This window comes from Rhamphochromis sp. 'chilingali', assembly GCF_963969265.1.
Source record: "Rhamphochromis sp. 'chilingali' genome assembly, chromosome: 13".
In the NCBI taxonomy this organism is placed as follows: Eukaryota; Metazoa; Chordata; class Actinopteri; order Cichliformes; family Cichlidae; genus Rhamphochromis; species Rhamphochromis sp. 'chilingali'.
The window spans coordinates 6,453,257-6,478,785 of record NC_137940.1 but is presented as its reverse complement, the minus strand read 5'-3'; the positions used below and the strand labels follow the sequence as shown (position 1 = coordinate 6,478,785).

General features: G+C 38.6%; 1 protein-coding gene across 6 annotated transcripts in view; it reads right to left on the bottom strand.

The window, feature by feature from the left end:
* Window positions 1-10,583, bottom strand: part of rapgef2b (Rap guanine nucleotide exchange factor 2b) — a 109,673-nt gene extending 99,090 nt beyond the window's left edge. For all 6 annotated transcript variants that reach the window (XM_080900905.1, XM_080900909.1, XM_080900910.1 and 3 more), the window contains exon 1: window positions 9,895-10,583. In XM_080900905.1, the coding sequence (XP_080757031.1) occupies window positions 9,895-9,963 (69 nt within the window). In that variant the 5' untranslated portion in view covers window positions 9,964-10,583. The remainder of the gene's footprint in view (window positions 1-9,894) is intronic.
* Between the last annotated feature and the right edge of the window lie 14,946 nt (window positions 10,584-25,529).

Sequence of the window (25,529 nt, the reverse complement as noted above, 5' to 3'; positions counted from 1 at the left end):
TCGCCGATTTAAAAATGGGGAAAATGTTTCGTTTTTAGGTCGTCCAGTTCTCCTTCCTGCTGGCAGAACTCAAGGTCTGCTGCAGCAGCAGTTTTCACTTTTGACAACAGCATCCATTAACCCAGACAGCTGTTTTTGCTCACGCTAATGTTGTAATGAATCGCTTCTCTTAGCTCACATGGCAAGTAATCACCTGCCTACCACCAGCACAGCTGTTGATAAACCACAGTTTGCATGAGGCATGACAGGCCACATGAGGATCAAAGACACATCCAGCAAAAAGTGTTACAGCTGAACATTACAGCATCAGGCTCACTACACAGTCACACAGCCTTGTGCGTATGCCTCTCACACCAAGCCACTTCCCATTATCACTATGCATTACTTTGCATTGTCTATGTCATTCAACAATGTGACCAACATCCAACCCTGATGATTTCACTTTTTCTTCTCCCCCCCATTTATGTGCTCTAAGTGGTGTAGAATTATTATGGAATCTCATTACATGATGTTACTTCACATGGCATCACAAACTCAGTAATTGTGTGCGTGATGAGACAATGTTATCACTACTGTAACATGTCATTACAGCACACTTTCATTTAATTTGCAGTATGTGTGTGTTTACACTTTTGTGCTTGGGTTGGCGGGGTTTAAAGGCGCCATTTGATTCTGATGACTGAAGGTACCACTGTCGACTGTTCCCCTGTTTAAAGGGGTCACTACTGTAGGGAGGTCTGTATATTTCACTCCTTTTAAAAATCGTATATGTTAATTAAGCCATGTCAAATCTGCGAAATAACAAATCTAGATCATAAAAACAAAAAGGAGCTTTAATTACCAAAAAAAAAAAAAAAAAAAAATCAAAGACACCTTCTCAATTACTACGTCAGCTACGACGGTGCTTTTTGGTGCAGTGAAGCAGGCTGGCAGTGTCTCACTGATAAATATTTTAAACCATCAGCTTAGGCAGGTGAACCATCACTAGAGGCAACGTGTTAATAAACAGCGATACTATTATAGTGCCTGACTAGTTAGAGTAAAAGGATGCATTTTCGTAAGGGTGAAAACATTCAGACAAACAAATCTGAGTGAATGTGTTGCACTACAACTGATACAAAACTCTCCAAATCGAAGCATTCAAAAACAAATACAGCACTATGGTTTGTTCATATGCAGCTCCACTAAGAACATTTCCCTGATTTTTATCCATTGCTGCAATAAGAACTGTCCGGAACCGCCTGTGCCATTGTTACAAATAGTGTAAGGTATTAGCTACGTGGCGAACCAGTATAGTGGGATTTAGAGTTCACTAATCACACAAATTAATCAGCTCTCCATCTGATCCACGTCATGTCTGAGCAGTTCACCACGAGGAAGGATTATACAGTAGATTATACAGCAAAGTGAGCCTGTACTGTGTGTGACTGAAGCTAAGCAGCACATTCACTCAAAGTAGTCTGGCACTTGTTTACAACAAGGATAGTACAACCATCACAGACAAAGTAATTGTTGAATAATATAGAGCTTTAGATTATATCCAGAAGTAGAGCAGGGCGATATGGCCAAAAATATTTATCACGATATATATTTGAAAATTTGCGATAACGATATAACTGACGATATAATTGATGCAAGACAAAATACAACTCCACAACATTACTAGTGCAAAAAGACAACCTTCCTTTTATTTTCACTTAAACAAGAAGCTGGTTTTTATGTACATTAAAGCTATATAAAAATTTAACAGTGCGAATACAAATTCCTTGCTGAAAGTTTAACCAAAAGGCATTTCCAGTAGAAATGGGCTGACATATCCTGAGCATAACCATGTATAATATCCACTGAAGTTAAAAAGAGGTGCTTTGCAACATTAAACTGCAGTGTGCAGTACGTATTTTTCGGACCATAAGGTGCATGGGATTATAAGGCACATTAAGCGAAACAAGGCAGTCAGATAAATCAAACTTTATTAAACTCATTCTTCTTGCTTCCTCCACTTCTGTACCATTGATTCATTAATGTTGAATTCTCTGGCAGCTGCTCTATTCCCATGTTGTTGCAGTATATTAATGACTAACCTCGTATTGTGGATGGATTATCTCAGTTGTTATGGATTATCTCAGTTGTTCTCCTGACTGAAGTTTGGTCCGTTTACAGCATCCTGCCATGCGATTGCATTTGTCTCTAACTATCAGGCACGTTAACTTTTATAAGTGGAAAAGTGTTAGTGTTCGTCCTCCAGCTTCACTGTTTATGTCATGCTAACATAGCTGTGTCGCTAGCGATCACGTAGCACATCATTATATAGCAGCTAGCCCAACTTCAGTAACCCTACAAACGTCACTGCTGTTTAGTTTCCCGTCTTCATTTATGTTGGAAGTGATAGCAGAGCTGTACGTTTGAATTTATTCAGAAATCTCTCAGTCAGAACATGCTATATCATGCTTGGGTAACTAGCGAAACTAGCGAGCTAACTTCCGCTAGCTTCCTGCTAACTTCTAACTCCGTTAAATGTAATAAATTTTGTTTTCATGGATGCCTGGAAGTTAAACTTCATAGTTACACCTGGTAAAGCAGCAATGCTGATCGTTTTATTAAAGATGAAAGAATTTAGACAGTTTTTAAACTCTCAGTGATGCTGCAGTGTTCGTTTGACCTGAAGTTTTACGGAGTTTAGGACCCAGATTACTCCCAGATTTAAGAGCATCTTAGTCCGACAAATACGACAATAACGACGGCCGCTTGCATGTTCTGCAAAAAAATGTGCTTTGTCTTGTATCTGACGGACAAACACCAAACCAGTTCCACATCACGGAAGTTGCACCATTTTTACAAACCAATTCTGGTTCATTTGTTTCACTCAACAATCGGCCATGTGCGTATGAAAACAAAGGCACTGCGCATGCGCGTTTTACTCCCATTCTATCGCGATATTTCATTTTCCTATCGTTGCCTAACATTATACCGGTATTACCGTGAACGGTATAATATGGCCCAGCCCTATCCAGAAGTACTCGGTGTTACAATAAGGCAAAGATCAGATTAACTGTGTTACCCAAGATTTGAGGAATTGCAAAACTTTCAGAGTACTAGATTTTTCTCAGCTCATGCTCTCTGTAATGTAGGCGTCACTTTTTCCCCTCCAAGTCTCCCCCAGAAAAGAAGGTTTTAATGGGCGCTGTAGTAAGTAGTGTAATTCAATAGCAGTCACGCAAATATCGCAGTCAAGTGGTTCTCATGCTAAGTTATGTAAAGACTGTGGTCACTCAGTGGCATGAGGTCTACTGCCTTCCGCTATAAAGGCCAATGGAATTCTTGGAGCCTCGACTCCATGACTGGATTGCTTTGCTTTAAAAATATCTCATGGAATGAAGCACATAAATTACTAAAACAATGTTTTTCACTAAGGTACAAATGTATAGCGCAAACCTGAGAAACCCAGGACTACACACAATCATTGAATTTTCCAATTAACACTAAGAGTGAGATAGCAATGATTTGAGACAATGCATTTTTCTGTAAGTACTGCAAAGCAGTTCAAAAAGAGATGTACCTGTCAACTGATCAAAGCAACCACTGTGATAACCTGGAGTGAGCCCTCAATGCAAAAACATCCAAGAGCACAAAATGAAATTAGCAACCACAAAGTGCAGAGTAAGCAACTCAAAAGCCAGCAGGGGTGTCTGGATAAACATTTCAGCCATTGTGTTGCATTAACTTTCTCTCACACTCCATTGTTGTAAAAGGAACACAGTTTAGCTCAAGGAAATCGAGGATACTTTCAACTTCTGTGAGATAAAACACTTTTTCAAGTGCCTCCCCTGAAGATGAAGTCTACCCACCACACTTGTTTTCGTGGGTCAAAGAAAAAAACTGGGTCGAGCTGCTGACAAGCTCCACAACAATGATATTTGATATGATTAGTGCTAAACCAGAAAATGAGAACAATTGATGCACCACTTTCCCTAAAAACATATTTCAAAATCTATTTTTTAAAAAAAAACAAAAACATCACAAACTCGTCTCCAAATTCACCATCGCCGTTTAAGCACAGAAAGAAAAAGAAAACAAAATAAAATAAAATGTGCATGTCTCTGCAGCCTCAATGAACCAGAATGCAATGCAGCCACAACTCACATTTTTGCAGATCTACTTCTAAACAACTACTGAGCAAAGTACATCATTTCTCCCAAATTCTTCTCAGCTGGAAAAACTATCCAGACAAAATATAAATAAAACAAAGCAAAACCTAAAGCTAACGCCAAATCAGCCAAGTTGAAAACCAGCTGAGAATACACAAAAATTTAAATGACTTCACATATTATCACAGCTGGAATACAATCATCACCCTAATTAATGTCAAGCATTTCTTACAGGATTCATTTATACATCCCTAACAGTATTTTACATGTTCGCATATTTTTATTGTAGAAATACACCCCTATTACCCAAAAGCTGAAGAGCTTTAGCTATGATGCTTTATAGAATAGTCAAAGCTGTTGTGTGCTTAATTTGTTTCAACCTTTGTGGTGCATTTAAACAAACTACTCTGGATTGCCATTTTCATTATTAGATTTTAGGGAGTAACTGGCACGCAGGGCTACACAAACATCCTGGTGTATTCCAGTAAGTAAAACCGCCTCAGGAATGTAAAACATGCCTGCCTTGTATTCAATTACGATATCAGACATTTATATGACCAGTGGACTGTATAACATCTATAAATGTCATCTTCTTGCAGTAAAACGGGTTATAAGATCAAACTTTTTCATCAGCAGCATCCTCTACAGTCATGAGATTTAAGTCTTTTATGATATATTCAATAGCTTTTATGAGTCTACCTACCAGCAGACAACGCTATGCTTTAGTGCCATCGCAACATCGTAAAAAAAAAAAAAAAAAACTAATGGGGAAAGAAAAAAAAAAAAGAAAAAAAAAAGATGTGCACGTATGATTTAAATAAGTGAGTAAGAAACTGTGCCGGTCTTCTTTGAATGCATCATATGTTGGGAGGTCCCCCCCCCCAGTCCTTCCTGAAATCATCCCCTGTATTTAAACTGGGAAATGTACGTCACTGAGACCGCGGTGTGTGTAACCACTTCAGTCTGTATGCAGTCTCCGCTTTCAACACAAGAATAACATGTGACATCACTTTACTTCTACAGGGTTACTGCTGCAGAGTGCCTGCAAACGCCAAGGCAAGCAGCACCTAAATATACAGGACAGACTGGAGGTTTGGAGAATTAGGAAACCTTGTGCTGCCTAGGAAGATTGCACCATTAAAACTTCTGCATATAAGAAATCGAAGGGGAAAAAAACACTACAGAAGTTCATCCTTGTTTTTCAACCAGTGATTGGGATTTAAATTGATGTTTCCATAATTCTGACATCGTTACAAAAATAGAAAGGTAGCTAGAAAACAACACCACACTTCAAAAAAATAAAAACAAAGCTTTGTGGTTCTCAGACATTCTTCCTCCTCTAAAAGCATCCTGACGACTTTCCTCTTCCTGACTGCGCTAAGCAGGATGCTGAGCGCCAGGGTGGGTTTGTCCATATTAGTCATTTTGCAGTCTGGCAAATGCTTTTATAATCAGCCATAGGTAAACTGGTTAAAGTGGTAAAAGCTTTGCTGCATCAAAAAGAATTTTTTTTTTTTTAAAACTACTGTTTGTACTTGCAAAGCAATCGATCATAAATGTACACATTCAAGATCATAACACATTCTAAACTAGTGACTGGACTATTTTACAATCAGAAACACTGAAGATGTTTGGACTGGATTGACTGGTTCTTTACCTTACTAACTGCAATTTGCGAGGCTAAATAATGGCCATTACATTCACCCAAATTCATCCATCTTCCCCCTAGTGTCTCTTATAAGGTCACTGCAGGTCTTCTCTGATCTCTTATGCTGATCCAGAATATGTGGAAACAATGCAAAGTAGGCAGCGTGTCCTTCCAGCTATGTGACTGCGAAACGGGGTCACAACAGCAGAGGACTGTTGTTTGTGGCCTTTAGCTTTGCCACCTGGCTAAACAAGAGGAGAGATGTCAGTCCTGCATCCATCTACTTGCTGAAAATAAACCAGAGCCACAACTGCGCACCACAGAAAGACACGTATGTGCACATTTTGGTTCCAGCAAAACTAAATGAAGTGATATCACTCATTAATTCATTTTCAGTCTGTGCAAGCTGTCTTTCTAAATCTTCAACCCAGCTAATTTCACTGCATTTATAACCCATTTTAAGTGGCCAAACAGAGACACTGAATCCACTTAAATGAAGTTTGCTCTTGAAGATTTTGTTCAATTTAAACAAAAACATAACAGAACTTTATAAACAAATGAAAATCTCACACTTCTTATTTAAAGGTCAAAATATTTAGGAATAAAACTAAAGAAGAAAATGTTTGAAAGTCTTACAATAACTGAGTGATGGTGTGCGTATTTGTTAGAATATACTGGGCAAAAAAATTAAATAACACAATGATAATGAATGGAATATTAAAATTGAGCTAATTAGCCAAGCATGTATGCCTTTGTCCTCAAAGACTTACACATCAGTATCTCTCCTGAAGCTGGCTCGCTGTCATTTGTACAGAGATCAAAAAATAACAGACAGTCATGAACTAAAGCAGTAAAACCACAGACAAACCCGCATTTTATAGTGTGTAAAGGAAATCCGTCAACAACAGAACTAAATCAAAATGCCTGGATTGGGAGAAAAGTTAGGATCATATGAACAGAACTAACGGAAACAACACAACAGTGCCACTGGGAGCAAGTCTCAGAAAAACAACGCGAGTTTCAGAAACAGTGCTTTAACTGAAGGGAAGTAATTCTCTGTGTAGCATAGGTTTGAATTTGTATATAAAAGATATCAGATTAAAAAAAAAAGATATCACAGATCAAATATCCATGTCATATTATCTTAATTTATGTCACTGCTGGAAAAAAAGCAATGCTTCAGAGAGAAAAATGCATCCTTGTCCTCCATCTCCTTCCCTCTTGATTATTCTTTGACCTTAAATGTCAAAAATTCAGGGCTCTTCCTTCCCTTTACAGTGCAAAAATATATATAAATAAATTGTGCAAAGGACAGAGAGCAACAGTGCCGGCCAGAACACTACCTGTCAAGTGGTCAGCTATTTAACCTGCCGTATGCTATAGGTCAAATCCGACTGTGTGGCGAGTCATGAGCGATAAAGACAGATCCCTCTAACTGGTGGCTAATCCTGACAGAGAGGTCCTGCCAACACCATTAGGATAAACTGCGTGAGCCAGCACAGTCCCGAGACATTTGAAAGGAACACTTGGGAAAGGTGCTGGTACAGAAAAACAATGACAATGTAGCTGCAGAGTCATAAGATTTCCATATAGTGGTTTCTGCAGAAAAAGCAGAGGCTTTCCAGGAGCTTTTATTCCTTTGGACTTCTCTGTAACTGTAAAACAACATGGATGCATTCAAATCCTGTTACAATGTCCCAAATGACACCATCATTCTCAATCACAGTCGCTGTTAAAATTGCCCTAGTCAGCCTTGCTGTTCATTTTTCTTCATTGCAATGACCTATGGGATCTGGGAAGCATTTTCCTCCTTCCAACCTGTCACTCACTCACTCAGAAGTGCAGAGACTTCCTACAGTAAAGCCCTCTGGGATGAAATGTTTGCATACTTACACAGCATGATTTGATACCGTGGCTCCAAAGTGCTCAAGGACCAGAGCCATACCACTGATTTCTTTTTTATTATCATTTTACAGAGTCTTCCAGAAGGTCATATTTTATTGAAGTATTTTAATCTGACACTTTTCAAGCCAAGAAATTCCAAGTGCTTAATATCTTCTCACATACTCTTGGCAAGTTAGGACTGCCTCATAAACAGCCCTTTGAGATGGCCATAAATAAAGCTATGCTGATGTAAATTCTTACAGGTGGGGTTGCAAGTTGAGGCGGGTTATGCTTTAGACATAGATCTTGAGAGGATGCCAGATATAGGAAAAATGTTTTTGTTTTCGTTTCCTGAGAAATTTTTCAGAAGAAAAAATAGATTGACACAAATTTTTAAATTAAAGCTTCTCAAAAATGTGAAGCATTTCTTTACAGACAAGAGAGTTAATTCAAAATATACTGATCAATAATAAATGCTTATCATTAAATGGTAACAAACCAATCTTAGATGAGCACAGCTGCTAGTGAGACAAGCCAAATTCTTTATCCAGTTTCCATCACCATGTTGGCATCTGTCACCCATACAAATTACAACTTGCATAAAGCTGTAAAGACCATGAGCCTAGGGCAGTTAATGTGACACCAGTGACACCATAATTGTTTCCTTAATGTCAGACAGACATGGGCAGAGGCTGTGCCACTAACTGTAGCTCTCTGGTTCAAGTGATGGACTATCGATTGTCCATTATGTGTAAAGCTTTTGGCACCGGAGCCGTGGAGACGGCTCAAATGAAATGATTTCAGCTTCACAGCCAAACTGGATTTATATTTGATCTCTGCAAAAATGCAAAGCATAACGTCCTATATCTGATACCTTACCAGCCTGGGTGTGTACAAGCATGTGCAGCTCAAAGGGTCACAACCACAGCCCACAGGATTTGCATGTTCAGGCAGGATATGGATTGCACTACAAACTTCTCAGAGGTAGGACAAAAACGTAACAGTACTGAGCTTTAGACACAAGTAGCAGGGAACTGTTTGGAAGATTTTTTTTCCTCCTGATTTTAACTGCAGGACAAGAAAAGCACCAATGTCTGTCCATTCCCACCACAGAAACTGTGTGACAAAACATTAATGGACCACTACTACTAGTCGGTGAAGCGGTATCAAAAGTAACCTATAGGATAGTCATCAGAAGCATTAGTCTGTCAACGTCTACCATAAACCGGGGTAATGTCCAAATTTACAGCCCAGTATCGTCCACGCGCTATCTGTGGATTAGCCTCTTGTCCTTGACTTTCATACAGGGATGTGCCTGTAGAGTAGGTATGGGGCGGCACTGGCCCTCAATGTACTTCCATCTCACTTAAGTATTTGTAAGTTATTTTGGATGCATCTTTCGTTCGTTTTAAAAATAAATCTATTACTATACCATGTTGGTGTTTTTTAAATTATTATTATAGCGCTAATGCTGCATCTCCACCTGCAATGTTAGTGTGATTTACGCATTAATGCATCAATTTAAAAAAGTGTATATGATTCAGCACAAACATGTTTTATTTACTATTTTAAGGCTAAACCTTTGTAATATTACAGTAGAGGATAATGCATTTTACATATGTTCTTAGTCTGAATACTTCCTTCCCTACTGTAACATTGTTTAAACTTTTCATGTGCACCATCTGCATCAGGGCAGTGTGCTGTCTGACTTTCCGCCCAATCACAGATTTTCTACATCCTATTCATTTCTGATCAAACGGATTTCCTCTGGGCTCCCTTGCCCTTTTCTTTGTCTCCTTTGTGTTATTCTCTTTTAAAACCCTTACATATATCTCTGCCACCCTTATTATTTGGATTTTGTTGCATGCAAAAAAAAATCAGTTTTGCAAGAGACGACGTTTGCGACTTGCAGAGATGTAAAACCACAATACACAGAGCGATGCTATACGCCACAGGCGGGTTAGAGTTCCACCAATGGCCGCAGCTCCTGTTACATTAAGTAGCCTTGATTATCTCTGCTGATAGAGGGCTTAGCGGGATGTAGCCGCTGAGACGAGCTGAATGGCAACAGTTGCACTCAGAAACACTGTTTAACTGTTACACTTTAAAATGTTGCAATGCTAAAATGTTGCAACAAAGTGACAAAAAACGGCGGAGGCTACTAATTTCCATGAAAATCCAATTAGCAACAACATGCAATGAATAATTTCTTCTGACCTGTTGCGTCCGTTCAGCCGGATTCTTCATCACAGCCTGCCGAAAGCTGTTATCCACGTAAGACGCCATTGTTTTGGAAGAAGCCGTCTAGAGGATGTGGAATTCCTTATCCTTAAAATTACCTCTATCCAGGGGCAGGATATATACAAAACAAGTCCCCCTATTGTCTTGCTTTATTCTCGTCGCCTGTGCTCAGATGCTAGCGGGTAAGCTGGGAGTGCCCTGAGCCAGGCCACGACTGGAGCCAGACAGCCGAGCAGTCTCCTCAGAGTGTCTGTCTTTCTGCTGCCCGTGCCGAATCCGGCTGCCAACACCGGTCCCCACCGGGGAGGAAACTTCCTTTAAAAGCGCCGGTCAAACTCCCCCTCTTAAGAGTTATTTTCTTAGCGTAGAAAGTGTTGTCCCTTTATTCAAGCCAGCGTTCATTAAAGCCATTCCTTGTCTCTTCAGCATTCTGCTCTGCTAGCGACGGGGGAGAAATTCCATGTAAGGATCCAGCAAACAAAAAAGTGAGGAAATAGCAAGCGGCTAACCCGTCAGCAACCAGCTCACGCCCATTATCAGAGGAAGACTCCCGTCCTCTCACTGAGAAAATCTACTATGTTTGCATTTTGATGGAGCTAAAAGTCAAGATAGAGCCGCCGCCGCTCTGCTCTGTTGTATGCCACCATGGTGACTGACATACCGAGAGCATAAAGACCAGCGGAGTTACCAGTGGACGTTACTTACAACCTTTCAAAATAATACCCCCAAATGACGCTAATAAAAAGACAATGAAGGCTGTGGAAATTTTAGGCAAAATATACATAAATAAATATGCATTTGGGTGTGTTTTGCATCATTTTCCTCACTTTTATGCAAGGCTTCAATGCAAAAATTACCTTTGTTTATGACCGTTTTTAAAGAAAGAAAATCAGTCGAGTCCACCTATATCAATATAGTAAGCTGTTATAGAGAAATATTTTAGTTTCTTCTTTAAACGTGCAGGTTTTTGAACAAGGTTATTATTTTCCCTACAAGTCCGCTTTGGTTAAGAAATCGTGCTGTTCTGTTTTGAAGGGACCACCGTGGCATTTCCTGTCTGGCTGTTGTTGTATTTCACTTGACAGAGATTATTGTCACAAGGAGGCGGCTAATCATGGGCGAGTCCATTTAACAAAAAAGGGAACGGAGGGCGTAATGTGGCAAAAAATTATGCTTTGGCTCCACCAAGTGGCTCAATGAGGGATTACAGCTGTGAGAAAATACGAAAATATGAACCTTGGTGTATAATTCATTGTTATTTGATCAATGCAGTGTTTCCTTCCTGTTTTAAACAAGCAGCTGTACCACCCTTATTGATGAAATCTAGCACACACCCTGAAGACTGAGTTGCTACCTAGGTTATTCACTCCAACATCCTTCAAAATTAAAGTCTTGTTTAGACCAAAATCCAGAAGACAAAACATTTTTCTGTCAATTTCAGGCCAAAGCTGATCTGCAGGTTATGGTTGTACTCCAGTGTCAGATGGGACATCTTACCCTATTAAATGTGTTATCCCCCAGGGGTCTGTGTTGGGGCCACTTTTATATTTTCCATTTCCCTCCCCTTTGTATCCATCTTTGAAAAATATAATATGGCATCACTGTTATGCTGATGAAACATAGTTTTACCTCTCATTTACAGCAGACTGTCTGTGTTCACCAACAAGGATGTTTAGCTGCCTTGATCAATGAATTGTGAAAAGTTTCCTTAAGAGTTCCTTCGCTCTGTTAATAGTCTGAGGAAAGTGGTTTTTATGCTTTACAATTGGATTACTGTAACTCCTTGTACATGGGGTCAAGCTTTTTCAAGATTCTGGCTTGATTAGTAAGCCCTTAACATTTAAGCTTTACAAAACTTTTCTGCCTTGGCGTAACTTAGATTATTATCTGCTCTTTTTCAGTTCCCCGCTCACGTGGAGTGGACTTTTTCATTTGCTTTACAAAGATTCTGAAACAGTTTTTCTTTTCATATTAAATCAAACTGTAAAGACTTTTTCAAGTCCACTTGATACCCTGTTATTTTTGCATTCATGGTTGGTAGTTTCATTGAGTTTCCGAATAAATGAATACATTTATTTATTCATTCATTCATTCATTTCATTTCATTGTGTAATTGGCTTTTCACTCTGTTATTTGCAGTTTGTTTATCTCTGCTGTTTGCGTGGTTGCTATGTGCTTAATAACTATTCTCTTTTCATTTGGTATTTCATTGCTTCATCAACAAGGTTTTGTTTTTATTATGCAGCAAATGGAAAGCTGCTTTTTAATGTACTTAGTAAATAACAATTAATTTACTTATAACCAGGGACAGGATATATTTTACTTAATTTTACAGGGCTTGACATAAATAAATACATAAATACTTCATATAAATAAAGGAGTGAATGGGCATAGTTCAACACTTAAAGTATAATCTGCTTTTAGGCTGTAACTAGGATACAAGTAATGATTCCATGACAACCAGCCATGGCCCTGAGGACAGAGCAGACTGCTGGGCTCATGTTATCACCCATGGGTGGCCATTATCTAGGTGTATCTAGTCTGCAACTAGTCCAAACATAACAGGAAGAGAAATGATGCAAAACAGTGAAACAACTGCAGGACAGCCACAGTATGGACAGAGGATGATTTTTACAGGTAGGCCGATGTATGCAGAGAAGATGCTTTTATTAGTTTCTTCAACTCACTAAAGTTCTGGGGGATCAAATTATGAAGTTAAAATTAGAGCTGAAGCAATGTCTCTGCTGCCATATCTATAATACTTTATGAGTGTGAGTGTGTTGGAATTAATAAGAAAGTATTTGCTGCCAGATAACTGTAACCCAGTTTCCTGTAATTGTGCTTTAAACTGCACACCATGGTTGATCAATTATTAAATATTCAAGGAAATGGTGCATGTCCAAGCAAATATAGCTGCAACTGGACACATGATGGCACTATAACCTGAACCAAACTGACTATTTGTGCCTGTCTGTGTTTGTGTATAATATAATAATATTTATTAAATCACCTTAAGTTGAATATAGACTACATTTTTATGGTACTTAAGTTTATTAAAGCTGTGAATAAAAGCTTTGAGTTTGTTTGTATTTTTTTTTTTTTTTTACCTGCTTTATCCACTCACCAGGTCCAGATGGAATCAGAGACTATAGGCCAAGATCCAATTACTTTACCCGGTACATCGGTGTGGGTGCCACATCACCTGAGGCCACAGGTGACCTCAGTTACCTGTGCCGAGCTCCACCAGATGCCCTCCCACCCATTCCCAGGCAGAGCTATGTGGGGGAGGTGGGCTGGGGATGGCAATATAACCAGCTGTTAAACAGTGGGACGCTGCTCAGCAATATGCAAATTAAGGTGCAACTAAAATCTACCGTGTGCGGCTTATGCAAATGAATAAGCAGAGGCAGCATCTTCTGTTAATGTGCCACAAAGTCACATTGAGATTTAACTTTGAGAAACTGATGGACAGATGATTTATCAGCCTTGTGACATCATAAATATTTATTGCTATATTTTTGTTAAGTCGCATATTTTTAACCATTAATGAATATTTTTCACACAGTCTTCATTGTGATCAATTTATAAATTGAATCATATACACGTTCAAAAAATATTACATTAATCTTCATTATTTTTTTAACAGAAAACAGACATACGGGCATCGTTGGAGAACAGAGTCACTCAAAAGTTTCAGAGCACAAAGTAAGATAGAATGCCTTTTCCCTTTGCTCAGAGAGCTATCACACATGTGTGCTTTGTTATGTGGATACGTGAGAACATCTCAGGTTTGCACTGTGTTGAGTGATTGTAAGTTATCTACCTCCACATTCATAATGTAACACTTCCACTTCATCAGGAGCATGCAGCTCCCCAAGCTCTGTAAAAGAAGTAGGCCAGACATAAACAGACACACAGACGTCATAAAAAACAAACAGGAGGTTTATGTTATTCTTCAGCGCCGTATCAAAAATTCAACATCTTTGAATTAACTGGCTTAAAATTATATTTATTGGTACAGTAGATAATCAACTATTTAAGAGCCAAAACAGTGAACAGAATCCTGTAGATCTGCTACAACCATAAAAGTAGGGTGACCAGATCTCAGCAAACTAAATGTGGTGCAAGGAGTTGGTTTGTGTGGGACACGTTACTAATACTGAAGGGTAGACTGAAATGACTGAATGTCACATTACAGGACACCATATTTTACTTTGTGGTAAATAAATAAAAAAGTAACTATAGCAAAAACTTAATGTGTTAAAAAGGAATTTAAAAAATGAATTTTCTCTTATCCGCTCAGGATCAAAATGACTAGAATACTTTGGCAATTCAAGGCTTACTCCCAGACGGCAAGGTGTTCAGGTTCTGCTGCTGCAAAACAAGCCCAAATCATCACCCCTCCACTACCATGCTTGACAATTGATCGCTACATGTAAATAATCTTTCTCACTGCTAAATGATGGCTTCAATTTTTTGGTTAATGATCACATAGCTCTTCTTTAATTGACCAACACCAACAATTGCATGTATTTTGTTGATTTGAGGCTGCATTTACCTAATTTTAACACCTGCAAAGGACCATGTGATTTTTTTCTGTTTTCATATGTTTAATGGGATAAAGCAAGACCTTAAAAAGTGCATGTCTCCCACTGTGGGCTTTTGTAAACTAATGGCCATTAAAATGTGGGACATCATCTTTATTAATGAGACTGAGGAATAAAAATGCTGTGCAGTGCCTCAAAGTAGGTCATCTCATCTTTGTGAAAGGCCCAGTTTGAATATCGTTAGCTTCATAGCATAAGTGCCTAAGTCATTTGACTAAGTCAATGACTTAGGCACTTATGCTATGAAGCTAACGATATATGATTGATTAAAGCATCTAAACAGTTTGCTAGACGTAATAAATGCAGAGAATTAGACTATGGCATAGCCATCAGTTCAGTATTTACAGGAGAGTTTTAGTGGCATGATGGCAGTGGTTAATATTAAAAAACAGGACAATATATTTGAATAACAGTGTAATATGAGAAAAACTGTATTAAAGAGTACAGTTGGAAAGCCCCAACTACTGTCACCTGTAATTCCCTTTAAAATATGAGTAAATTAAGCCTATATTATGTTTTGTTATATATATATGTATGTATCTATTGCAGTTTCTGTATCAGCACAGCATTGTACAAATCTGGCAGCTACTTTTCTAGCCATTACAAGGATGTTTTGTATTGATTTTCTTCTTCACTTTGTCATCCATGTGGATGTTTCATGATTTTTCCTTTGTTCAGAACAGTTTTGCTTTCTGGTCTGAAACATCGCAGTTTCCTGGGACCAGTATGAGACACGATTGACAAGGCTGTAGATTTTTATTCTTGTTGCAGGCGTCATTCACACAAATATTTTTCACCATCTTAGAAAATCAGTCTGTTGTTCCTGAATATATTGTTTTCCCACAAGAAAGCCAATAAAAGCTACAAATGCAGGATAGACAGGACTCTGTAAACCAGATGGGAAGGCACACAAAAAAGCACAAAGCAAAGATGAATACATTAAGTCAAGAATGAGAAACAACAAAGGAAAAACAAAACCACTGTGTCGTGATATCTTAATGACAAGCTGGGAACAGACAGACACACATTAAGAGGCTAAGCCAAATGACACTTTTGATTTCAGCAAGGAAATATTATTCATATATAATGGAAAGCCATTCCAAATCTGGAAAATACTTACAAAGAAACTGTAATATTGTAAAAACTAGCTGAACAGCACCCATCTGATCAGCCACTGGAGCCACCCAGATTTTCCCTCCTTCATTGGAAAAAAAAAATGTAATGTTGAAATGATCATTCCAACTATGAAATGTGCACATTTATGGAAATTGTTCCTTCCACAGCTCATAATCCCTCAGAAATGTCTGATAGCTAGTTTTCCGAAATCTGCCAACCAGTAAGAGAAAACATAAACTATAACATAAAAACAAATCGAGACTATACATCTGCCCAGGGAGTGGAGTGAGGACACATTAGGAACCTCAGACATGAACTCACAACTTCTTAAAGGAGCCATTGTAGAAGAATACAGCAGACCAGTAAAATGTACTAAAAATTATATTTGAAAGTTTTAATAAAAAAAAAAAAACATAAAACAAAAACAAGAGATAAGGTGGCATGTTTTCAGAAGCTTCAAAAAGACACAAGCTCTAGGAGATGAGAGGGGGAAAAGTAAGTTAAAGATCTCGTTTAAAGGAGAATTTGATATGCTAAATGATTTGCAAAGCCAGCAAACAATATGTCAAAATGCAGAGTGCAAGACACAGCTGATCACATTTATGACCATTGATGCAGCTCAAAAAGCTTCTCTCGGCTGTGCATGCAGCTACTAATCCCTTCCTTGAAGAATCCTTTCAGTAAAATATGTGACATGCATGAAATATTTGTAGGTGGTTGTTCGAGGAGAAATTATCACTTCAGAGTCAGGCTTTGCTATAGCACTGCACACTGGAAATGTGCATAGTCCAAGCCACAGACTGTATATAATACAGAAATAGAGTTTTAATTACAACAACATGTTGGTTCAAGCATGCACCAGTTAAATTCTGAAAAGAAGGGCATGCTTTTATTTTTCCTAAGGCTGACAGTCTGAGAACTGGCACATCTATAAATGTGAACTAACTCATTTAATACAGAAAATTGTGCTAGTGACCTTCCATGAGGCTCCAACAGCTCCCAACCATTACATGTAAATGTTGCTTCAAAGTAATTTTCTCATTTTATAATTTCATCTTTATACTGCTAGAAGTTCAAAATATGAACTATTTTTATTCTTTCTTTAGAAAATTATTATTTTTCACCATCCTACTTTTTAAAATTTCACCCTTTAATAAAAAAATATTTTCATATGAACATCCTGTGCAGTGACAAAAACGACTCCCCAGGGATTTAATAGGAGTTAAAGTCAACCACTTTAACTATTAGTCTCCTGCCTCAAACCTCAAGCCTGCACATGTTTTTGTAACAAATAATATGTTCTTTTTGAAGCTGTATGTGATGTAAAAGTGGTTTTATTAGGGAAAATCAATGGCCTACATGCAGTGTTGGGGAGTAACAGAATACATTTACCACAGTTACGTATTTAAAATACAAAATATGAGTAACTGTATTCCGTTACAGTTACCGTTTAAAAAGGTGGTATTTAGAATACAGTTACTTTGTTGAAATAAATGGATTACACGGCGGTATTTTCCTGTTTCATATTGTGGCGGGTCAGGACTGTTTGGGTTTTGTTTGAGTGCTTCCTTTACATGTGTGTGTTCCTTCTTTTTCCCTTCAGGCTTAGAGGGAACATGTTCTGCCCGGTGGTGTAGGGTCCTAATTACTCCAAGTTTGTGTTCCAGATGGTGATGGGAGTCAAAGAGGAGGTACTGGTCCGTGTGTGTGGGCTTCCGGTAAACCTCGATGCTGAGGTTGCCATTCTCTTCAATGTGTGCAATGTGCACAGCGCAGTCCAGGAAAAATGGTAAATGGCCTGTATTTATATAGCGCTTTACTAGTCCTTAAGTACCCCAAAGTGCTTTACATATCCAGTCATCCACCCATTCACACACTGGTGATGGCAAGCTACATTGTAGCCACAGCCACCCTGGCGCGCACTGAGAGGCGAGGCTGCCGGACACTGGCGCCACCGGGCCCTCTGACCACCACCAGTAGGCAACGGGTGAAGTGTCTTGCCCAAGGACACAACGACCGAGACTGTCCAAGCCGGGGCTCGAACCGGCAACCTTCCGATTACAAGGTGAGCTCCCAACTCTTGAGCCACGATCGCCACGGAAAGGCAAAAAGTTGTCCTTTGTGTCTTCCCTGGTGAACTTGATGTTTTTATCCACAGCGTTAATGTGCGCAGTGAAGGATTCCACTTCTTGTGTCTTGATTTTGACCCAGGTGTCGTCCACATATCTGTACCAGTAGCTGGGTACTCTTCCTTTGAAAGAGCCAAGAGCCTTTCTTTCCACTTCCTCCATGTAAAGGTTGGCTACAATAGATGACACGGGGGAGCCCATGGCACAGCCATGTTTTTGTCTGTAGAAGCCTTCGTTGTATTTAAAGTATGTTGTGGTGAGGCAGAGGTCTAACAGTGTGCAAATCTGATCGGGTGTGAAGTTGGTCCTGTCTTCCAAGTCGTTTCCTGACAGTCTCCGCTGCCTCCGTGGTGGGTATGCAAGTGAAGAGAGAGACTACATCAAAGGACACCATGGTTTCATCTGGGTCCAGGGTAAGTTTCTGGACCTTTTCGGTGAAGTCGGTGGAGTTCTTGATGTGTGTGGGGTGTTCCCCACAAGAGGGGCAAGGATGGTAGCAAGGTGTTTTGCCATGTTATAAGTGGCTGAGTTTATGCTACTGACTATGGGTCTGAGTGGGACAGCTTCCTTGTGGATTTTAGGAAGTCCGTAAATGCAGGGTATGGCATCCCCTGGGTAAAAGCGGTGATATGTAAGGCGGTCAATGATTTTGTCCTTTTCAAGGTCCTGAAGGCAAGTTATAACTTTCTTTTTGTAGCTGCTTGTGGGGTCTCGCTTTAACGCTTCGTAGGTATTGTTGTCACTGAGGAGAGTAGTGATCTTTGTGTGGTAATCTGTAATGTTTAGGACCATGGTGCATCTTCCCTTATCAGTTGGTAAAACAGTGATGTTGTGGTCTTTGCTCAGGGAAGCGACGGCCTTCTTTTCTTGTATTGTGAGGTTGGACGGAGGGACTTTGGCACTGGAGAGGGTGGCCGAGACTTTCATCCTGATTTGCTCTGCTTCTGTCTGTGATAATTTATTAATCCGTATGGCGGTTTCTGTGGCTGTGATAAGGTCCACTATGGGCAACTGTTGCGGAGAAATGGCAAAATTGAGTCCTTTGGCTAATACTCTCTTTTCAGGTTCAGTGAGATTCAGGTCTGAAAAGTTATACCCGTTATGTGTCTGTGAGCGCGAGGAGGGAGAAAAAGGAGAGTGGAAAACTACGAGTTGTCATCGAGCAGAAACGGGAGCTGGAAGCATGTAAATATAATAATAACCACTGCAGCCAAGAAGAGTGCCTGACCAGCCCAGTTGTAAGTAAGCTATTAAGACTCGACTGTACACCGTGTTCGTGTTTCTCTCCGAAACAATAAGTTCCGTTGGAGCAGCCTCTCCAAGGAGAGAGCCTCTCTCTGTCTCTCGCTAGCAAAGTTGACCCAGACAACAAAGTAAAGCTATTTTTCGGCTACGAGCCGACACGGAACCTGAAGTATTAGCCAGAGGTCCCTTTACTACGTTTCGGAGCCGCGGACCTTCAGTAATAGTAATAAATCATATTCATGTAGTTGTAAACAGCATGATAATATCTTAAGTTATCCAAATACTCTTATTGAGTAACGTAACGGAATACATTACAAAATACATTTTGGGGCATATATTCTGTAATCTGTAGTGGAATACATTTTAAAAGTAACCTTCCCAGCACTGCCTACATGTGATTTTCTGTTAAAATGACAGAAAATGCTATTTTCAGAAATAATAATATACATGAAACAGCGACAATCTGAGTAAAAGGAAATGACATCTCACTCTTAGAATGAAGGACCTCACTGTTAACGTTTGATTAAAAAGCTTGTGAAAAGGTTACACTTTTCACAATCTTGAGCTTAAAAGAATCTTGCGGGAAAAACAGTTCTTTTATTATAGCAATGTACGCCTTTACTCACTGTAATGCACAATGAATTTATGAACATCCTTCACAGTGTAATCTGGGATAGAGAGCTTTAAATAAGTTTCTCTGCAAAAGTTCTGACAATCTGCTTCAGGCATAAAAACTTGTCTAACGGAGGGTTCCATCCAGAAAATAACAGTAATCACAGGTTTAGTATTGTTTATCAGAGGTCCCGCTCCCTTCTTAGAGTGTCACAGATATAGACTTTTGATTCTTATTTGAGCAGCACCTGGTAATCTGTCTCTATAGCAAAAACGATCACATCCTTATATCTGGTGTAGATAACGGTACAGATTGTTTACTGTAAGAGAAAACACCAATTTTTCTATAACAAGCCACACAGACATCAATTTCTTGGGGTCAGCTGCAATTTTCAGGCAATATCATCGTTGCAATAGGATGCTCTAAGTCTCACACCCACATAAAGCCATGTGGCGGTTGAGTTCACTTGAAAAAGAAAAATGTATGCACACTCCAAGAAACAAAACACTCCACATATAGTAAGAGTGGAAGGCAGAGTCAAAATCTTCAACATGCGGGGGCTCCAAAAGGTCTTTTCTGGTTCAGAGAATCTTTGAAGAGATCTTTGATGTGATCACCAGTTAAAAACAGTCTGATCAGTTTTTCCCCATAGGTCTAATTAAGTGGTTATTACATTTCAGGGTTATGATACATAAAATAAATAATTTCTTATGAAGTTAAAATGTATCATTTATACATAAGACCCGAATCACACTGTAGAAATGACTGGAAGCAGATTCTACCCACGCAATTAAACATTAGAATCATCCAATAAAGAACTTATGAGAAACATGCAGTATTTATATGAGTGTAACAGCCAGGATTAAATTACCCCTGTCTATCGTGACATGTCAAAACTATTGCGTGGAAGAAAAAAGAATATTTTGCCAGCAGAATGATAAAGCATCATGTATCATTTTTTGAATCATTTTTTTTAATTCAATTGCAGAATTGGTAAGTAAATTAAATACGGCAACATACAGTAGCCATCTCATATCCATATAGCAGCACATATGTTTAAAATGTATTTTTAAAACAAAGAAATGAGAATGTATGCATGAGCACACATAAATCAAACTGCACTGTGTATTAAAAGTTCATCTGTGGATTATGCATTAATGAATTAGTAGATTTTGGACTGTTAATTGATGGAAGATTAGACTAGCAAACAGAAACAAATAATTAATTGTAAATTATTTTAGCATGATGTTTTCTTTTTTCATTCACGATTATGAAATGAAAAAACAAACAAACATCAAAGTGTGACTTTTTGTTCAGCTGATTGAATTAAATATTAGCTTAATATAATATTATGGCTGGTGGTTGTCTGATCTCTTTAAACAAATATATCCAATGAGTGTGACCTAATATGATAAGATGATAATTGCACTACAATCAGGCAAATAGCTATTTTTGTGATATATGGCTATAAATTAAGAGTCGGAGAGCATATCTGAGAAGTCCATAGTATAAATAGTGTTTTTAGGCTCAATGGTCCTGTTGACCATTAACATCTGTTATCTTGTAGCTCAGCTGATAGCAGAGGAGGGACAAGAGTGAAGGTGAAGGGCCCAAATGAGACTGGAAACACAAGGTAAGTTTAAATGTATATACTCTGACCACAGGCAATGATTGTACACCATACATCTTTAATAATGTTAAAAATCAGAAATGGATGCACACGTTTCAATTTATTTTAGGTTTTTTTTTATCCACAAAGTTTAAAGAATTATACATACAGGTTGTTGCCGGTTGTTCTGGTATATTGTGCAAAGTGAATGAAATAATGAAAAAAGAAAACTAGCTCCAAATTTTTCAAATTCACCTCAAACCAATAGGTAGACCAGGGGTGGGCAATCTCAGTCCACGAGGGCCGGTGTCCCTGCAGGTTTTAGATCTCACCTTGGGGAAACTCACCTGAATCACATGATTAGTTCGTTACCAGGCCTCTGGAGAACTTCAGGACATGTTGAGGAGCTAATTTATCCATTTAAATCAGCTGTGTTGGTTCGAGGACACATCTAAAACCTGCAGGGACACCAGCCCTCGTGGACTGAGATTGCCCACCCCTGAGCTAGACCATTGAAACTTGGATATTGGATCTTGTCCAATTGTCCAACAGGACAATGATCCCAAACAGACATCTGAACTGGTTTCAGAATGGATAAAGCTACTGTTATAGTTTTCTGGTTATGATGTCCTTGAAGTCTGTTCCTCTTCTGTGTAGAGGGCCAGGGTCAGTTGAGCTCCTTCTCCTCCCTCTGGGGCAGAGCTCAATCATCATTATGCTGCCAGATATACCGGTTCCTCATCAGATCTGAATTAATTCCCAGTACTAAAGGACCAGTCGGTGCTTCCAGAATCTGCCAGATAGTCTGCTTCTACCAAGCATTATCCTTGTCGGGCTCAAGAGCCAGTACACTACCTGTCCCTTTGAATTAGTCCACTCACTATGCTCTGTCTCTGGGTACCCCCACTTGGACAACCTCCCAGCAACAAGTAGGAGAATCACTATGACACCATCCGTTAAACTCCCTGAAGAAGAAGGTAAAAACAAGGAAAACTGTGACTCTTATCGCCCAATCTCTATCTTAAATGTGGATTATAAATTATTTACATCCATAATCACAAGACGCTTAGAGCCATTTCTCCCAGATCTGGTGGATGAAGACCAGACAGGGTTCATTAAGGGGCGACAGACACAAGATAATATACGACACACATTGCATATAATTAACGAAGTTAATAAAGAGAAAATCCCAACAGCCTTAGTGAGCTTAGATGCTGAAAAGGCCTTTGATAGAGTCTCTTGGATATTTCTTTTTGCTGTTTTGAAAAGAATGGGCTTTAACAGTACCTTCATCGAGTGTGTACAATCCTTTTACCCCAGGCCATTGGCTAGAGTTAAAATAAATGGGGACCTGACAGACAGTTTTGAGCTCTTCAGAGGAACCAGGCAGGGTTGCTGCCTGAGTCCAGCCCCTTTTGCTCTGTATATCGAACCTTTGGCTCAGTATATACGGCAAAGTGCAGACTTAAAAGGGGTTTTAGTTTCTAAAATTGAACAATGAATAGGTCTCTTTGCTGATGATATAATTATATACCTACAGGATCCTGACACGACCTTTCCTCGGTTGATTAAAGCATTAAAATATTCAAAACAAATATAAATTAAAATGGGATTCAAATAAGATCAAATATTTAGGTGTCTATCTAACTAGCGAAATAAGTACACTATACGAGGAAAATTGTGTAAAGATTAGTAATACAATCCAAAAAGATTTGATTAAATGGGCTCCACTTGTCATGGACCTTAGCTCAAGAATAGAGGTAATAAAAATGAATGTGCTTCCTTGACTACTGTATCTATTCACTTCATTGCCAGTCCATATACCAGATGCACAATTTGGTAGATGGGATAAATTAGTTAGTAGATTTATTTGGAAAGGGACAAAGCCAAGAATAAGATTTAAAATACTCCAATTAAGTAAAGAAAAAGGAGGACTTGCCCTCCTGAATTTCAAGGAATATTTCTATGCAGCCCAGCTGAGATATATTGTTTACTGGTGTTCACCGGATTACAACTCAAAATGGAAGCATATGGAGATAAATTATTGCTCATCATGTCATCCACAAGCAAGATTGGGAGAAGAAACTATCCAGTCTACGAACACAAATCTCATTACTGAATTCACTATTAAACTCTGGTGGATTATAGTGAAGAAATATAGAATTATAGAAGACTGTAAATTGCTGATTTGGCCTGCATATTCTTGAAAATTCCAAAGTGGACAATGGGATAGTACATTTTTAAGATGGGTCAATAAAGGAATTACAGCAATGTGTACATTAATAGATGGGAAAACATTCAAATCCTTCGGGAATCTACAGAGACAATTTGGACTGGATAAATCAGATTTATTTAGGTATTTTCAATTAAGACATTTTTACAATACAGAAATTAGGAAGAAGCTCTTGAGAGAAGGAAGCCATATAATATAAATAATAACAGGTGCATATAAAAATCCTCCATTAAGAATTTTATCGAAATTATATAATGGCCTGCAAAATTTGAATAGGAATGAAACATTATATATCAAACAAAAGTGGGAATCTGAATTACATCTTGAGTTGTCAGAGGATGACTGGCGATCCGTATGTCTCACACAGCATAATTCCACCAGCTCTAGACGATGGAGAGAATATGGCTGGAAAATGTGATTAGGTTCTTTATTACTCCTTATATCAAAAGCGAGCAGCTGAAAACACCCCAACGATGCTGGAGATTATGTGGAGACTGGGACGCCAATCATTCTCATGTGTTTTGGAAGTGTAAAAATATCAAACCTTACTGGGAAAGCATTGCAGTAACAATGAAGAAAGTGCTGGGGTATGACGTGCTGTGTGAGGTACGATTAATGTATTTTGGAATATGGGAAAATGTAAGAAAGGAGGACCATTACTTGTTTAAAATTATGTTGTTGTCGTCAAGCAAAAAGGTAATAACAAAAAACTGGCTGAAAAGTGACCCTTTAAAATTGGAAGAATGGACTGATGTAATCAAGGACATATATATAATGGAGAAAATGACTTACACTTTGAGACTGAAATCTGACAAACACCGAAAACAGTGGACAAAATGGATAGCCTATAAGACTCACTCAGCCCCATAAGGCAGGGACCTCTCCTCGTTGTTTTTTTTTCTCTCTTCCACAGATTAGGTGTCCTTTATTCCTTTTAGTTTGTTTCTTTTGTGTTCCTTTTTCATATTTTTGTTTGCATGTACTATAAAATTGGAAAAAAGTACAAAATAAAAGGTTAAAAAAAAAAAAAAAACTCCCTGCATCTCCCTTGAAGGACTGAACTAACTTCTCTCTCCTCTCTCTCCCTAGCTGAATCCTCTCCATGAAACCAGCATCCTGTTCAATTCCCCCTCTGGCCATCCTTTCCCCAGTGCTTCCGTTGAATTAATGAAGTCCAGAAACCTGTACCACTGTCCATATCATGTATGCTTCAGAAACCTCCACTATGACAGTAGCTTCATATTAAACTTCTGGAATGGCCTCAACCTTATTGAAATTGTTTTGATTTAAAAGCAGGATTGGTGCCAGGATACTAACCATTTAAATAAATTCTACCAGTTCTGCCAAAAAAGGGTCAAATATCCAGCCAGTTTTGCCAGAAGCTTGCTGTTGGCTACTGAAAGCAAGCAGTTGAGGTGAAACTTGCTAAAGGACATTTAATCAAATTTTAGTGTATATTTGAGACTGTAATCTAGACCCTGTGTGGGAAATTCAGAGTAAATTCAAACGTTAATACCCATTTCCTGTTTGTTTGTTTGTTTTTAAATGATCAGAGATGTATGCTGTACAATCATTCCAGGAAAAGGAACAGTGGAAAGAAATCATTAAATGTCTGACTATGACTAAATGTAAGGCTAAATGAGAAATTATACTAAGTACATGCCATTATATGTTATCACTTTAATAATGTATTAGAGTACTAGTCCTCTTTACAGAAATTCATAATAACAATGAAACTTGTCACACTTTCTTTAACATAAACGATGTATTGTAATACTAATACTTAATTTCCATAATTTAAATTAGATACTTAAAAATGGTTGCACAGTCATTTCTAACTTCCCGTCTTCTCTCTTCTGATTCTTTTCCCTCTCAGTACAGGAACCACAGGAGGATGCAGCTCAAAGAGTCACTGCAGTGAGACAGCATCCTCCCTCTGAGTCTCATCTCCCTCAGTTTTTCAGGTGTTAGCCACTTTTATTCTTAATAAACCAAAGATATGCTTATGCCTGGTCTTTGTGGTGCTTTATTTATGCATTTGTTGTTGGTCATATGCATA